Below are 16,124 nucleotides of genomic sequence, written 5' to 3'. Positions count from 1 at the left end.
GCTCAGAGGCCGCCTGGGAGCACTGTGGTGTCAAGCGCGCACTGGGCGCCACCTGGATCGAGCGCCTGCTGCAGGACGGCAACGGCAGCATTGAAGACGCGTGCTGGCCAATTTATCCTGGTGAAACATTTTTGTTGCCTGCAATTCATAGTTTTAGATTTACTACAGTTTGAAAGTAGCAACAATTTGTGGTAATTAATCTTATTGTGTTACAGATTTTACTCATATCCTTTTCTTGCACTCGCTGATTTCCTATGATTATACTACATAGGTTCCAGCAAACTCTTTCACATGATACCAGAACTCTGGCTTCATTTTGGTTTCCTCTTTGTGCGACACAGCCTACTTTCATGTCATATGTTTCTCTTGGTGCAAACGCCCTCACATAAGAATTCCTGTAGGAGAAACTTAACATATGAGCAGCATGAAGCTAAGCATGTGAGGGAAAGCACCTGAGCAAAGGGAGATGAGACGTGGACGTCAAAATATGCAAAATACTTCTCAACGCAACACCCAAACTCAAGCACATTGAAGCAACAAATGAACGACAGAGGGTGAAAACATGAGGTTGAGCAAGCACATATTATAAAAGAGAAATAAGAAAAGGATGGAAAGTGATTGCCGGTGCAACACTCTGAACGACAGCTCCATTGACATGCAGAATCCAAGATTCATCATCACATTTATTCACCCCATCACATGCACATCAATTCAATGTGTTCCCAAACCCTTGTTACAGTTTGTTCCTCATCACATTTATTCACCCCATCACATGCAGATCAATTCAATGTGTTCCCAAACCCTTGTTACAGTTTCTTCCTCATCACATTTATTCACTCCTTGTTACAGTTTCTTCCTCATCACATTTATTCACCCCAAAACAAGATCAATTTGATCTGTTCCCAAATCCTTGTTACAGTTTCAATCTGGGTACCTGCATTAGATAATATTACCCACATATCAATATTATTCCCAAAGAAACATTGTCTGTGAGGAAAGACCACATACCAATATTACTAGCCAGTAACATAAATTTGTTCCAAATTCAGAAATAAGTTCTTATCAAGCGGAAGTCCTGATGACAACCCATATAAAAGAAATACCACATACTCTAGGATTTTATCCATCTTTCATACCATTTCCAACTCCACAAATACCCAGACAACATGATTAGAAGGATTCCTATTGATTAGTCCAGCTTCACAGTATATTTTGCCACAAAGACCAATCTGATGGGTAAAAAATTATTGATCTGAATGTTACATAACAAAGCATGTAGTATGCAAAACTTAGTTGCAAGGTTGATCTAAATGTTACAGACATAATGATACATACCAATTACTGAGAAGATCAAGCTCAGCTATTTGACCTTGGCGAATGTAAAGATGTCAAAGGAAAATCTGCAGAACAAATATTTTGCTTAGCATATGTAGAAATATTAGTTGTAAGCATAAATCATATATTGTGTAATTAAGACACTTACCATCTCCAACTATGATATATATACCTCAAAGCAGCCACTACAAATAGGATGGTCAACATAGGAAATATACAAGCACAAACAGCCTTGTAATTGTCTGAATCGAAAAGCATACATAGCACCACGGTAAAAAAGATCAACACTATGGAAACAGCAGTAATAGTGGCAATCTTTGTGAATCTGACTGTTCCATTCGTTGTGCCCAGTAGTCCAGCAATCAAACCCGATGAGATGACAAAGACTCCCAATGTAATGCCACCAAAGATGCATAACTTCACGAGATCACTTGATGCATTGAGCAGGCCATACAAGGCAGCAGATGTGGGCATTGAGCCCCCAAGCATAGACCCTAACAGAGCTGTATACTTGCTAGCCTGCGTGTAAGAAATACGTCACTGGACAAGACATGTAGATCAATACAAGGTATATAAGTAAATTAAATAAACTTGAGACCTTTTGGACAATCAAATGGCTACAAGTGCTCCAAAAAAATTGAGGCACATCACTAGATAGAACATACAAGTGCTCCAAAAAGGATTGGTGGCTACATTCATAACAATGTCATGCAAACCTTTAAAAAATGATCATATATTGTCACCTAGTGAGCAACAGTGCATCACAGAAAATCAAATAGAATCCCTCTATGGCTACCTTCCGTGATTTAGAATGCAGGTGCAAACTAATTAGTTTCCTGGCAACAGTGCATCACAGAAAATCAAATGAACTAAGTGGCGGTTCTTTGGGAAACTTACATTGGGTGCTGGTGTGAGATGTGTCTGCGCAGCGACCAAGCAAGATACCCAAGCCCCTGCACCTGCTGCTGCGGCGGCAACCTCCAAGCTCATGTTCTGCGGTTAATAAGAAGCTATGTTGTAATGATCTCCAATTGAAAAAAGTTTCACAATATAATTCTCAGGATGTACCTCTCGAGCATGCCCTTCAATGTCGTCGTGCCTGAACAGTATTTCAGCTGCCGTCAAACCTTCTCTGGCACCAGAACTTGCAGCGAACTTCACCTCTTTGAGAGGACTGGCAAAACGGGATAGAACATTCAGCTCTCTTGCCCTGTCCTCTATAGCCTCTTTTGCGCCCTCAGCGGCAGCCACTTGAGCAGTAGTGGTGGGTAGGATACCCGAGATCAAAGCCTCTGCAGGGACAATCTCACCGCTTTCTCTACCTCGGTGCTGGGCCTTCTGAACGGCATCCATCACAGCCTGCCTGGCACCCGTAGATGCAGCATTGGCGAATGACAGAGCCATAGCGTTCTCCTCGTCATTGGGACCGCCATTCCGGCGAGAGCAGATGTTCCCCATGACCAAAGGTTGACAAGAACAGATGGTACGCACGCACGGGTCCCAGGTAGAAGTCGTCGTCGCCTTGGCGGCGCTTGGGTCGACACTGCGCAAGGGAAGGGCCGGGCGGACGCGCTCTGGTGGCGTCGACGGAGCTCGGGTCGACGGGCGGGTGGCCTCCGCGGCGCTCGGGTCGACTGGCGGGCGATCTTGGCGGAGACGGGGTGGCGTCGGCGCCGCTTAGGTTGACGGTGCGCACGTGCAGGTTCCGGCGGACGCGCTCCTTGGAAAGAAGGCAGGTGGCGTCGGCGCGCGTGGCGAAGGCCTCGCCGATGGAGGCGTTCTTGATCGTCCTGTAGCAGCGCTCCTCGGCGTGCGTGCGGTACGGTTGCCTCAGGCCAACCCCCGCTGCAAGAATGGGGAGCAGCTCTCTCCTTCCGCACCGCACCCCCGAGGCCCCGACGCGCGCGGCTCGCCTCCTCCGGGAAGACGCCGCTGGCCTCGAGCCGCGTCGGTCGCCGCTGGATTATTCCCCGCTCCAAGATTTCCCGCGGGTGACCGGAGCAGTGGACGGGGCCAGGAAGGTGCGAGAGCAAGAGGCGGCGCCGCGGCAATCGGCGAGCTGGGAGAAGCCGGCCGCACGTTGCGCTTGCGCGGCGGCGAAATTGGGAATTGGGGGGAATTGAGGGGTGGTGAGGTTTGCCTGTTCTGCAAAGGGGGTTTTGGTAGGAAGGGACGGGAGCGGGAGGGTTCTGAAATTTCGGATTTTATACAATTTGTTTATGTTTTTTTTTGTAAATAAAATAAATAAATCGCTGTGGTAGAGAATTGCAAGTCTTGTACAGCCCCACTTGTCAGCCTCCGAATTAGCGGACGCCGACCCCACCTGCCATCCTCTCCCACCCACGCTCCTACGCAATCTTTCCGCCGCCGTCGATGCCCCCATGTCCGGCCACCACGCGTGCCGCCACGACTCCACGGAACTCACCAATAGGGAGCGGGACTTTGGCATTTCACCCATTATGAGAAACGGGTTTCGCAGTTTTAATATCCCTCAAAGTGGTTTCGCTATTTTGCCAATATGAAACGGATGCAACCCGTTGAAATATATTTGTGGTAGTTTTAGTTCGTGGAAAAAAATAAAAGAAGACGTCTCCTTCCATTCCTACCCCTGGCCGCTGTAACTTTCATCAGAACAGATCGAACGCAAAATGGATTGGCCCTCTCCTCCATCCCCAGCGCTGGCCTTCCCCACGCCGCCCCCTCCCCAGTCGGCACCGCCCTGCCACCACGCCGCTCCCCTCCCCTGCCGGCACCGCCCTGCCACCACGGCGCTCCAGGTGCCTCGTCCCGCCTCCGCCCGGCCATCCAGGTTGCCGCGCCAAGCCGGCGCGTCCCCTAAGCTGGCGCCGCCCCCATGGATTGCAGTTGGAGTGATCTAATTCCTCGGTATGCACTCTCTCTCTCTCTCTCTCTCTCTCTTGTATTTGTAGTCCACGAACATAGTTCGAAACGCTGATAGAGTTGTTCGAATAGAAATTTAACTACATTTCTTGCATTCGCTTTATCCAGGCTCGATGTGGAGCCTGAGCTTAGATTAGATTCTGTTGCAGACACTTGTGATGTTGGTCACAATGCAAAGGCTGTAGACCATGGATATGGTGATGTTAGTGGCAATGCATTGGCTATAGAATATTATGGAGGTGTTGATTGGGACAACCTGCATATTGCTGACACAAATGATGAAGAGGGTGAGGGCAGGCAACAAATAATTGATGAGGATCAATTATTTCGTCTGTTGGGTTTGAGAACCGAGGATGATGAACATCGATCTCAAGAGCAGCAGGCTTCTACAGAGATGGAAAACGGGCCTGAAAATAGGAATGCCACTGTTGAGGAGGAGATTGACACAGCTGGGGCTGCCATTCTTGTTGGTGATCATGTGCTAGGGGAGAGAATCTTAGTCTATGACCCAAACAACCCTTGTATGGACATTGGCATTGTCTACCCTAACATGAAAGAATTTAGATTGGCTATGAGGCAGTTTGCAATAAATGAGGAGTTCGAGCTGCACATAGTGAAATCTGAGCCACAACGGTACATTGGGGACTGCAATGCAGAAGGTTGCCCATGGCATATTGTTGGAAGGAGGCAACCTGATGGGACAACCATTAAGGTGTTTAACTAGTGGCTAACATTTTTCTACATTTTTTTGTTGCTGGTCAATATCTAATCCATTGGTATTTTGTAGGTCACATGTTTGATTTCTCGGCATACATGCTCTTCTAGTGCAAGGAGGAAGACCACCACTCCAACAAGTGGCTCGGTAGCATCAAAGGCTATTCACCTCCTTAAGAAGACTCCCAACATGGGCCCTAAAGAATTGCAGAAGAAGCTACAAGAGAAACACAAGTGTGAAATTCACTATGACACAGTGGCGAGGGGAAGGAATATTGCCTTGAGGGAAATATTTGGTTGCTGGGAGGACAACTTCCAAATGTTGTTCAGCTGGAGGGCAAAGGTATTGAAGTGGTCACCAGGTAGTGTGATTGAAATTGACTTAAAGGAGGTAGATGGCAAGGTATACTTCCATAGATTTTTTTTGTGCATTAAGTCCTTGCATTGAGGGTTTTTAGAGGGTTGTTGGCCTTATCTGAGCGTAGACTCAACTGCACTTAATGGTAGGTGGAATGGACATTTGGCTGCAGCTATTGCAATAGATGGTCATGATTGGATGTACCCTGTTGTTTTTGGTTTCATAGATGGGGAAACAATAGATAACTAGACATGGTTCATGACTCAGCTACACAAAGCAATAGGAAAACTACCACTACTTGCTATTTGCACTGATGCATGCAAAGGTTTAGAGAAAGCTGTTAGAGATGTCTTCCCTAATGCTGAGCATAGAGAATGCTTTAGGCATCTAATGCAGAATTTCATAAAAAGATTTGGTGGAGATATTTTTTTCAAAAATGTATCCTGCAGCTTGCCCTGAAGTTTTCCAATATTTCTTCACTGAAATTGTGACAGCTTGCCCTGAAGTATTGGAATGGCTTCAAAACCACCACAAATTGTTGTGGATGAGAAGTGCTTTCAATCAAGAAATTAAGTGTGACTATGTTACCAACAATCTTGCCCTGAAGTTTTCCAATATTTCTTCACTGAAATTGTGACAGCTTGCCCTGAAGTATTGGAATGGCTTCATAACCACCACAAATTGTTGTGGATGAGAAGTGCTTTCAATCAAGAAATTAAGTGTGACTATGTTACCAACAATCTTGCAGAGTCTTATAATAACTGGATTAGAGATTGGAAGGATCTTCCTGTAGTTGAGCTTGCTGATAAAATTAGAGATATGTCAATGGTATTATGGAACAAGAGAAGGTTGATTTCAGAGAAACTCAAGGATAACATCCTACCTGCTATCCTAACTATACTGAAAGCAAGGACTAGGGGATTAGGAAACATGACCGTTGTGAAGGCAGGTTGTTTTGCTGTAGAAGTACATGACACTACTAGCACACATAATAGACATGTTGTCAAGTCATCCTTGCATGAATGTACCTGTCTTGAATGGCAGCACACTGGAAAGCCTTGTCGGCATGCTTTGGTCTTGCTAACAGCCCAACAAAGTGCTGATGTAAAGTTGGAGGACTTCGTTCATGACTATTACTCTGTGCAGAGGTTCAAAAATGCATATAAGAGGCTGATTGAACCACTTCCAGATAAGACACAGTGGCTAAAAGTTGATATTCCTTTTCCTGTTGAGGCACCAGTTGCTAAAAAAGGTGTTGGAAGGTACAGGAAACTGAGAATTAAAGGTTGTTTGGAAGGAGGCAGTGGTGGCAAAACCAAGAAGGCTGCCAAAGAGGCTGCAAATGAAGCTGACAAAGAGGCTAAATTGGAGGCCAGTGAGGCTACTAAAGGTAAGAGGCAACTGATTAGAGGGAAAAGGAAATGCAAGAGATGTGGAGAATTGGGACATGGAGAAACTAGTTACAAGTGCAGGCTTAATGGGACTAAGAAACCACCAAAAAGGAAGGCTAGGCCGAATACAACTAAGTATGGCCAAAATGCTAAGGTCCCTACAAAGAGGGCAAAAAAGCATGTTTCTGGGGAGCCTGACAATGAATGTGGCCAAGTCCCACTAGTCTCAAGTCCCACCAGAACAAGGGAAACACTGCTACAGGACCCATCAGTCACAAGTCCAACCAGAACAAGGGAAACACTGCTACAGGACCCACCAGTTACCAGTCCCACCAGAACAAGGGAAACACTACTGCATGATAGTCCTAATAGGTTGACACGAAGGTACAAGAGTCCAATATTTTGTTATTCATTCATATGTCCAATATTCTATTTCATTAATTACAAACTTTTTTTTCAAATGTCAGACAACTTTTGCTTCTGATGGAGGAAGAAACAAGTCCTCAGCCAATGCACAGTCTAATGGGAGAAGACACAAGTACTCCCAGCAAGATCCAAGGAAAAACAAAGAAGACAATTGCAAAGAAGCTGATGCCAAGGAAGAAACAAGTCCTCAGGAGCTGAATCTGTTAGGGTCTATTGTATGTGGTATTGTAATTGACAATGTATATTTCTTATGGAACTGAAGTATGTGGTATTGTACTTGACAATGTTTATTTCTTGTGGAACTGAAGTATGTGGTATTGTACTTGACAATGCAAAATAAAGTTGACTACTTCTTCTATTTGCCAAAAGATGCAAAAGTGTGGCTGTTGTTGTGCTGGGAATGTATCCAGAATTTGCATCTATGTACTCCTGTTGGAACCTCATTTATTGACTGCTTCTTCTGTTGCTGTTGTGCTGGAGTTGGAGTCATGGAAAGCATTCCAGATGCAAGATCTAAAGTGTGGCTGCAATTTTGTGTTTTTGCTATAGAAATTACATTTAAAACATTGTGTATGTTACAAATTCAACCTGCATTTATATTGTTTTTTTGCTATCTCTTGTGCTTCAGTTTGGCTAATATTAACTGGTGCTGGATAGTTGATACCCTCTTGCAGCATGGGCTGCCGTCAATGTGATCAAGCAGATGAGACCAGACAGCTGATACCCTTTAGCAGGATGGACATTAAGGATTGGCACCACTGACTGCCTAGGCTGATAACTCCTCTCGGTGCTGCCAGGCACTAAAGCAGGTCGGCAAGCATCTCAGAAAAAGGGCTCAACTCTTGATCATCTTAGTTTCTTAGTAAATTTGGGCACATCATAGTAAATTTGGGCACGTGACACAGTAAATGATACAAGTCACTAATACTTCCATTCATTTATTTCAGCACACAAGTTCTACAAGTACAGAAAGCACACTCATCACCCACTCTTAACAATTCCATACAAATTGGTCACTAGTACAAGTGCACAAACTAATATCAAGAATTTCAGCAAGAACACAATCTCTCTAGCTATTCCTGTCAGGTCCTTCAACTGCCCTAGTTGTCCACCATCTCCCTTGGTCTGTTCTTCCGGTTGTGGCATCTTAGTGCTCTGAAAAATAGGCTGATAAGAGGGTGGCACATGCTTGTTATAACCAGCCATTGCTCATAGTCCTCCTGCCACTTCCACCACCATCCATCTGTCACCAATGCAAAGAAATTTCAATTGTTTGAACAATACAACACATGAATTACAAACAAAATGGAACAAATCATTGAACCGTTTGAGTTGAACAGATGTAGAACATGCGCCCATAGTTCTTCTCTATCTTTGCCATCAATGCCTTGATAATGCGGCATTTGCATTTGTCGCGGTGGACAAGAGGGAGAATGACACTACTCCCAGCCCTCTGGATGGCCCCCATCGAACTGCTGCTCCCATCCATTTGGGTGGCTCTGAAGTGGAGCGGTGCTAGCTGGCGCTTGCAGTGGAGGGGAAGGCGTGAGGCGAGCCTACACCAGCAGGGTAGGAGAAGGCATGGGGGCAGGCCGGTGCCGGCAAGGGAGAAGGTGGCGCTTGGATGTCCTGGGAGGCGGCAGCACTTGGATGGTCGGGAGGAGCCGGGCGGAGGTGGGATGAGGCACCTGGAGCGGCATGGTGGTAGGGCGGTGCTGGCAAGGGAGGGGAGCGATGTGGTGGCAGGGCGGTGCCGGCAGGGGAGGGGGCGGTGTGGGGAAGGCCAGCGTCGGCGTCGGCACGGGGAGGGAGCAGCGTGGGGAAGGCCAGCGCTGGGGATGGAGGAGAGGGCCGATCCATTTTGCGTTCGATCCGTTCTAATGAAAGTTACAGCAGCTAGGGGTAGGAATGGAAGGAGGCATCTTCTTTTTTTTCCACGAACTAAAACTACCACAAATGTATTTCAGCGGGTTGCATCCGTTTCATAATGGCAAAATAGCGAAACCACTTTGGAGGATGGTAAAACTACAAAACCCGTTTCTCATAATGGGTGAAATGCCAAAGTACCATCAATTATTGAAGAATTACCGCGAGATCCAAGGGGATTTGTCATCAACCAGGCTAAATGCCGAGACGCTTTGTGGTGAGCTAGACGCCACGCGCGACGCACTTGAAGCTTCCAAGAATTTGGTCTCCTAGGAGTGAGGCGACATGGTGATCGCCTAGGGGCAGGTCCAACACATGACGAACCTTACTATGGTACGGAGCGCGCAGGTCGGCTCCCTATAGCAGTCCGTGCTAGCCTCCTATAACACGGCCTTCCCATTGGAACAGTGGATAATCTGTTCACCATAGAGGAGCATCTCCAAGCCCTGCCAGCCCACCTTCGAGCCATGGTGACCGAAGCTATTCGTCAGGGGGCTGCCATGGTGCTGGCTACTGCCCAGCTTTTGATTGGCACATCGGTGAACGTCCGGGTGGCGGAGCAAGGTTTTTTGCCGGGTTCGATGGACGATGACATCGCCAAACTGATCAAGTGATTCGAGCTGGCCGCCAACGCCGTCTTACCAAAGGTGGACGTGGATGAGATCCTGCATGCCAACCTCGACCCTTGATCTATGTGACATATCATTACTATTAGTAGTCATGAATAGGTTTGATCTGTGGGATGCCCTTGCAAATATGTGAACTCTTATTTGCATGTTGGTGTTAACTTTATTTGAACTTTGTATTAGACCTTGTTTGGATGCATGTGTATCCACATCAATCCACATGTGTTGGAGAGGAATGGAATGGAATTTAGTTTAATTCCACTCTAATCCACTTCAACACATGTGGATTGAGATGAATACATGGACATCCTTGTTTGGATGCATGTGTATCCACTTTAATCCACATGTGTTGGAGTGGAATAGAATGGAATTTAGTTTAGTTCCACTCCAATCCACTTCAATGCATGTGGATTGAGATAAATACATGCGCATCTAAACAAGGCCTTAGGTGGGTTAAACTTTGTAGAGCGTGGTGTAGCTCAGGTCCTTTGGTCATTTTGTAGCTAGTTTGTAGCCCCTGTTGGTTGCTTTTCACTGCAAATTTCTTTCTAGTTGTCTTTGATCTGATCTATGCTAAACATTCATTAGTGCCTTTGATCTCTATTGACGCCAACTCGTGTCTTTGATAAAATTTGTTGAACTTGAAAGAACCATGCAGCAAGGAGTTCATCTGAACAAGTCTAGAATATTGTTTTTACTTTTTCTTTTCTGTTGTTTTGTTTCAATTTTATTTGTTTCCTTTAGAGATTCAATGAAAGTACTCGTACGAAATAGGTTTCCATGTATAACATGAGATGTGTCCAGCCCGATCAGATTTACGATGCTGGGACTTTCTTGCGTGTGCAGTAAATTTGAATACCTATGTGGCCCACTAAAGGAAACAAATCTGAAGAAGGTACATGTGACAACCATTGCAATTTCAGCACCAGGAGCAAGTCTCGCACTTACAATCTATTGAGCGCGGTGTAGCTCAAGTCGTTTGGCTTCTGTTTGTTTTTTGTTGCCTTGGTGTCTTTGTCAATCTTTGTTGAACTTGCAAGAATCTTGTAGCGAGGAGCAAGTCTCGCCTCAGTGTAATGCAAAGCAGAGGAGCCATTGATGTTAAAATGTTATTGCACACATAAGAAAGTCCGACCGCAAGTCTCACCTTAGTCTAATGCAAAGCAGAGGAGCCATTTATGTTGAAATGTAATTGCACACATAAGAAAGTCCGACCTCTATACATTTGAACGCGTCTAACAGTATCCTCCATAGTTTTCCTAGTCTTCCTGTGATGCTTGTTACTGTGTCGTTTATGATTTTAAGTTTGGCTAACTTAATAGTAGCATAGCCTAGTAGTACAATATGGTGGGTGCATTGTAGTGCTTTTGAAGTGACATTTTTTTGTATTTTGGAGTGCCCTCATCAGCATACCCCATGTACCCATGATGTTAGAAATCAATATAAGTATTGTACTATAGCTGAATTAACGGATGAAATGGCGACAGGAGCTGTACCACCACCGTAACACATGTGCACACCAAACAAATAATTCAATTTGCAAACAAAACAAAGATGGCACACTAGTTTAGATAAAATAATGACATCATCCATCATTGAGGAAATTAACATGTCCATAAACAAGCAAACAACATTGGTCCATTTGGATCAAACGCTAAGCGAGCCTCACCAACAGCATGGCCAACATCATGGGTGCTAGGTGACATAATTTTAAACTTTTGGGTCATTGGATTATTGACAACACAGCGATATCCATCAGCCCCAAGGCACCAGCATAGGATGAGGCCATTGCAGCAATCGGAGAGAGCTACATTGTCAATGTTGAAGGGCAAGAATTCCAAGGAGCGGGGGCGTACACCACGGACGACGCTGGTGAAGTTTCGATTGTCGTTCTCACTATCGTAGAAGAAGTTGGCCATAGTCTAGGGCAGCTTCTTATGGTTGTTGGGGTTCGAGATGAGGTCTTTCCAGAAGCGACAGATACATTTACAACAGAACAAGGAGCGGGCGGGGAGGTGGTGGAGGATCCTCCATGAGGCTGGCAGTATGTTTCTCTTGTTGGGGGCCTCCTCTATTTCGTCAGTGTGCAGTATGATGAGAGCTTCCTCAGTAATAAGATCACTGAAGAGGAAAATAATTTAACAAAGATCCATTAGTGAAGCCCACGACTCATACCAAAGTGCAACTATTAACAATTTTCATGGTACGACCTCATGTAAATTTAGAGTAGCACCACATAGATATATATAACTCAAACTAGAGTAACCGTTAATGGAGGTGTAACCATTACAATTTCAGTAGTTAATTGAGCTTCCTCAGTTTTCACAAGTAGAATGTCAGTGAACAAGTGGTAGTGATCATCATTGGCATCAGTAGCAACATGTGCAGCTTAAACATTATTGGCCTTAGTGATGTGATTGATGGTCACAAAGCATTGATTTGCTTTCGATGACTTCCTCTTGTTTGGAACCAAATGGATAACTTGGTTGTCAACAAGGAGAACACACAGAAAGCAAACATATGAGCTACATCCTAATACATCCAACAGCCATGTAGACATCATTGGCACAGAAATGTGGCCTCAGATATGTTATAAGTTCAAAATACCATAAGGACTCACTGGTGGCACCGAAGCATACGAAACAGAAATGTAGAATCAAGTAAGCACTAGACAGAAAAAATAGTTTAAGGCGGAAGCGAAGGGCCTGTATGTTTGCCTAGATAGATAGGTATAATCAAGCAAGCACTTCACAATTAATAGGCCTAGTTGCACACAGGTAATTACAGTAATAAGATTGAACATATGCAGAAAACCCACCAGTGCCACCTCCTAGTTCTTTTCATCAGCATTGGCCTAACCAGATCTACAACGCTACAATGTTTCTTGTATATCTCATGTTCAAGTAAGGACCAAAACAGTGAAGCGAATGGAAAAGGTGAGAAAGGAGACTCGTGGATCAGATCCTCTGCCGTGGCACACGACGGACATGGACACCAATGTTGCGCGCTCCATTAGGAAGACCTGCTGCCTAACCTCCAAAAGGATGCCTGAGCCACTACAGCACACCGGGATCCATCGTCGCCGCCGCCGCAAGTCCAACGGGCATAGATTTGGTTCCATTGCAGGGGATGCATCCAATATATAAGTTAGCATGTCTACACAGAGGACATATACTACTATTAGAATTTCAAAGACATGTCAACATAACCAGGCGTCTAGCGCAATGGTGAAGACGGTCTATTCCTTGATCTATGTACAAGGTTCGACTCCCAGGTCTCATGTTTTTTTTTAGTTTGAATTTATTAAACCCCGGCGACAACAAGTGACGCAAACCATTGGGTCCCACAGGTCGGATGAAGATGAAGAAAGGTTCCACAGGTACATGTGACACATGAGCCATCGGGTCCCATAGGTCGGATGGTCCCATAGGTACACGTGACATGCAAGCCGTCGGGTCCCACAGGTCGGATGCTGAAGGGTCCCGTAGGTACACGTCGAACAGAGAAAGGACTGAGCAGAGACTTTTATGACGAATTGCAAGCGTCACGAATGAGTAACTGTAGATTCCCACAGGTACACGTCGGATGAAGAAGGGTCCCATAGGTACACATCACATGGAGAAAAGATCGAGCGAAGACTTTTATGAAGAATTACAAGCATCACAGATGAGTAAATGCAGGTCCCATAGGTACACGTCAGATGGAGAAAATACAGTGTGGAGATCTATGACGAAGCCATTCATTATTGATCGAATATCATTCATCAGAGATGTGTAATTAGTTCAATGATGAAGCCCTGTTCGTCATAGGTTTAAACGAGATCGTCACAGATGAGTCGTGCAAGTGATTGTGATGAAACCCTACGCTCTTCTATGACGTTTTTTTTTGTGACGGTGCCTGATTTTGTCATAGAAAGGGAGCATTGCAAGATCATCACCACTGATTTATGACAAAACAGAAATGTTCGTCCTTAAAAAGCGATCTTTTACGACGGTTTTGGATTCATAGTTAAGACATAGAAGTAGATATTTCTAGTCGTGGAAGAAAGGTGTAGTGGAAGAAAGGTGTAGTGGCTATCGTGTGGGCCTATGGGGCGAGGTGGCGCTACGCCACTGGCTCGCACGATGTGGCTGAGCGGCTTTGGATGCCCTCGCCTCGGTTGTCCGTATCCATCCCGAGCAGACAGAGAGAGAAGGAAGAGTGAAGCAGCGTAGAGGGAAAGAGAGAGGGAGCGGAGCGGAGGGAAATGGGAGGGGAGAGAGAAAAGGGATGCGCCGGTGGTGGGGGAGAACAGCAGGGCGCAGGGCACCGGGCGAATGGCGTCGACCTGGCTGTGCTCGCCTCCGACAAGGGAGGGCAGCGGGTGGAAGCAGTAGTGCCAGGGCGAGAACGAAGTAGAGGCAGAGGGGGAGGAGCAAAGCGGCCGACGGTGGTGAGCGCGGAGCAGAGTAGAGGGCAAGAGAAGGGGAGGGTGGAGATGAGACTCGAGCTCAGTGAGGTGCTCCTCGACAGCAGCCATGGCCGCCCTTTTATAGGCGCTCGGTAAGGCGGTTCGGCGGAGCAAATATCTCCGACGACGGAGATATTTGTTGGTAGCCATGGCGGTGCGGCAGGCACACCTGTCGATGGATTTTCCGGACCCGATAAGGATGCTCAGGGAAGCGACGAAGGAGAAGGTCGGTTGCGGTAAAATATCTGGGCGGTGTTCTTCACGTGCGCAGACTCGGCCGCGGCGTCGACACGGAGAAGACGCGTCGCGGACATGGTGCCCGTGTGCGTTACACGCCCGAGTGCGCTGCTCGGCCTGGGTCGAGGCTGGCACTCGGCTAGTTGGGCTGAGCCCATTCGGGAGAGAGTACACAGTGGAGAGATTTCCTTTTCCTTTTTGTAAATAGGTGATGTATTTCCTAAATATATTATATAATCTTTTATGACTAAAAGTAATGATTTCATATTTCTAGGTTTCCTAATGTGTGTGTGTGTGTGTGTGTGTGTGTGTGTGTGTATATATATATATATATATATATATATATATATATATATATATATATATATATATATATATATATATATATATTAACTAAATGTAAATTGAGAAGGGAATGTCGGAAAGGGGAATTAATCCTATAAGTTAATAATGAAACAAATTTTGTATTACCAAGAAAATTAAGAAAAGAACATTGGAAAGGAGAAACTAAACCTATAATTTAACAATGGGATGCCATTTATAATTCATAGTTAATTAAGAACGAAAGAAATATTTAGTTGTGCATGGAATGGGAAATTCAAAGAAAACTTTTGGTGCCACAAATAAATTCCAGAAGGCAATCACAAAAGCATTCGAACAAGCACACAATCAAGCATTCATGCATTTCAATCAAGCAAGCATTTCATCACTCAAACATTCTAACCTAAATGCATATGGTGAATTTTGGTGCATGGTTTTGGAAAACATTTTCTTTTAAAAGTGGTTTTTGCAGAAATAAACTAATCAAGTTTTAATTTGTTGTAAAGTTTTAAAAAGTTCAATTTTTTAGTGGTTTTTAACATGATACAAAACACGGGTGTTACAGCATGGAGGACCTGGACAGTCGTTGCCATTGCTCGGAGGCCGCCTGGGAGCACTGTGGTGTCAAGCGCGCACTGGGCGCCGCCTGGATCGAGCGCCTGCTGCAGGACGGCAACGGCAGCATTGAAGACGCGTGCTGGCCAATTTGTCCTGGTGAAACATTTTTGTTGCCTGCAATTCATAGTTTTAGATTTACTACAGTTTGAAAGTAGCAACAATTTGTGGTAATTAATCTTATTGTGTTACAGATTTTACTCATATCCTTTTCTTGCACTCGCTGATTTCCTATGATTATACTACATAGGTTCCAGCAAACTCTTTCACATGATACCAGAACTCTGGCTTCATTTTGGTTTCCTCTTTGTGCGACACAGCCTACTTTCATGTCATATGTTTCTCTTGGTGCAAACGCCCTCACATAAGAATTCCTGTAGGAGAAACTTAACATATGAGCAGCATGAAGCTAAGCATGTGAGGGAAAGCACCTGAGCAAAGGGAGATGAGACGTGGACGTCAAAATATGCAAAATACTTCTCAACGCAACACCCAAACTCAAAAGCACATTGAAGCAACAAATGAACGACAGAGGGTGAAAACATGAGGTTGAGCAAGCACATATTATAAAAGAGAAATAAGAAAAGGATGGAAAGTGATTGCCGGTGCAACACTCTGAACGACAGCTCCATTGACATGCAGAATCCAAGATTCATCATCACATTTATTCACCCCATCACATGCACATCAATTCAATGTGTTCCCAAACCCTTGTTACAGTTTGTTCCTCATCACATTTATTCACCCCATCACATGCAGATCAATTCAATGTGTTCCCAAACCCTTGTTACAGTTTCTTCCTCATCACATTTATTCACTCCTTG

General features: G+C 45.1%; 1 protein-coding gene and 1 pseudogene across 2 annotated transcripts; one reads left to right on the top strand and one right to left on the bottom strand.

Moving 5' to 3' along the window:
- Positions 1-452: 452 nt before the first annotated feature.
- On the bottom strand, positions 453-3,491 carry LOC136514204 (uncharacterized). 2 transcript variants are annotated; one of them, XM_066508188.1, is made up of 5 exons: positions 2,404-3,491; positions 2,233-2,328; positions 1,484-1,875; positions 1,336-1,400; positions 453-934 (listed from the first exon to the last, which is right to left on the bottom strand). In XM_066508188.1, the coding sequence occupies exons 1-3, from the start codon at positions 2,791-2,793 to the stop codon at positions 1,873-1,875; spliced, it is 489 nt and encodes a 162-aa protein (XP_066364285.1). In that variant the 5' UTR covers positions 2,794-3,491; the 3' UTR covers positions 453-934; positions 1,336-1,400; positions 1,484-1,872. The 2 variants fall into 2 exon arrangements, with proteins under 2 accessions (XP_066364285.1, XP_066364284.1); XM_066508187.1 differs by lacking the exon at positions 453-934 and adding an exon at positions 1,027-1,229 and having other exon boundaries at positions 1,484-1,854.
- A 1,268-nt stretch (positions 3,492-4,759) lies between these two features.
- Positions 4,760-7,323, top strand: LOC136510169 (uncharacterized; annotated as a pseudogene).
- Positions 7,324-16,124: the final 8,801 nt, after the last annotated feature.

This window comes from Miscanthus floridulus, chromosome 16, assembly GCF_019320115.1.
Source record: "Miscanthus floridulus cultivar M001 chromosome 16, ASM1932011v1, whole genome shotgun sequence".
In the NCBI taxonomy this organism is placed as follows: Eukaryota; Viridiplantae; Streptophyta; class Magnoliopsida; order Poales; family Poaceae; genus Miscanthus; species Miscanthus floridulus.
The sequence above is the reverse complement of the archived record's forward strand: the minus strand, read 5'-3'. Positions and strand labels throughout refer to the sequence as shown.

What these genes read in the sequence shown, in the direction of transcription:
- LOC136514204 (XM_066508187.1), bottom strand. Translation starts at nt 2,793, where the DNA reads ATGGGGAACATCTGCTCTCGCCGGAATGGCGGTCCCAATGACGAGGAG. An exon ending in TTGAAGGGCATGCTCGAGAG is followed by an intron (nt 2,329 to 2,403) that starts GTACATCCTGAG and finishes TATTAACCGCAG; the next exon opens with AACATGAGCTTGGAGGTTGC. An exon ending in ATCTCACACCAGCACCCAAT is followed by an intron (nt 1,855 to 2,232) that starts GTAAGTTTCCCA and finishes TCTTACACGCAG; the next exon opens with GCTAGCAAGTATACAGCTCT.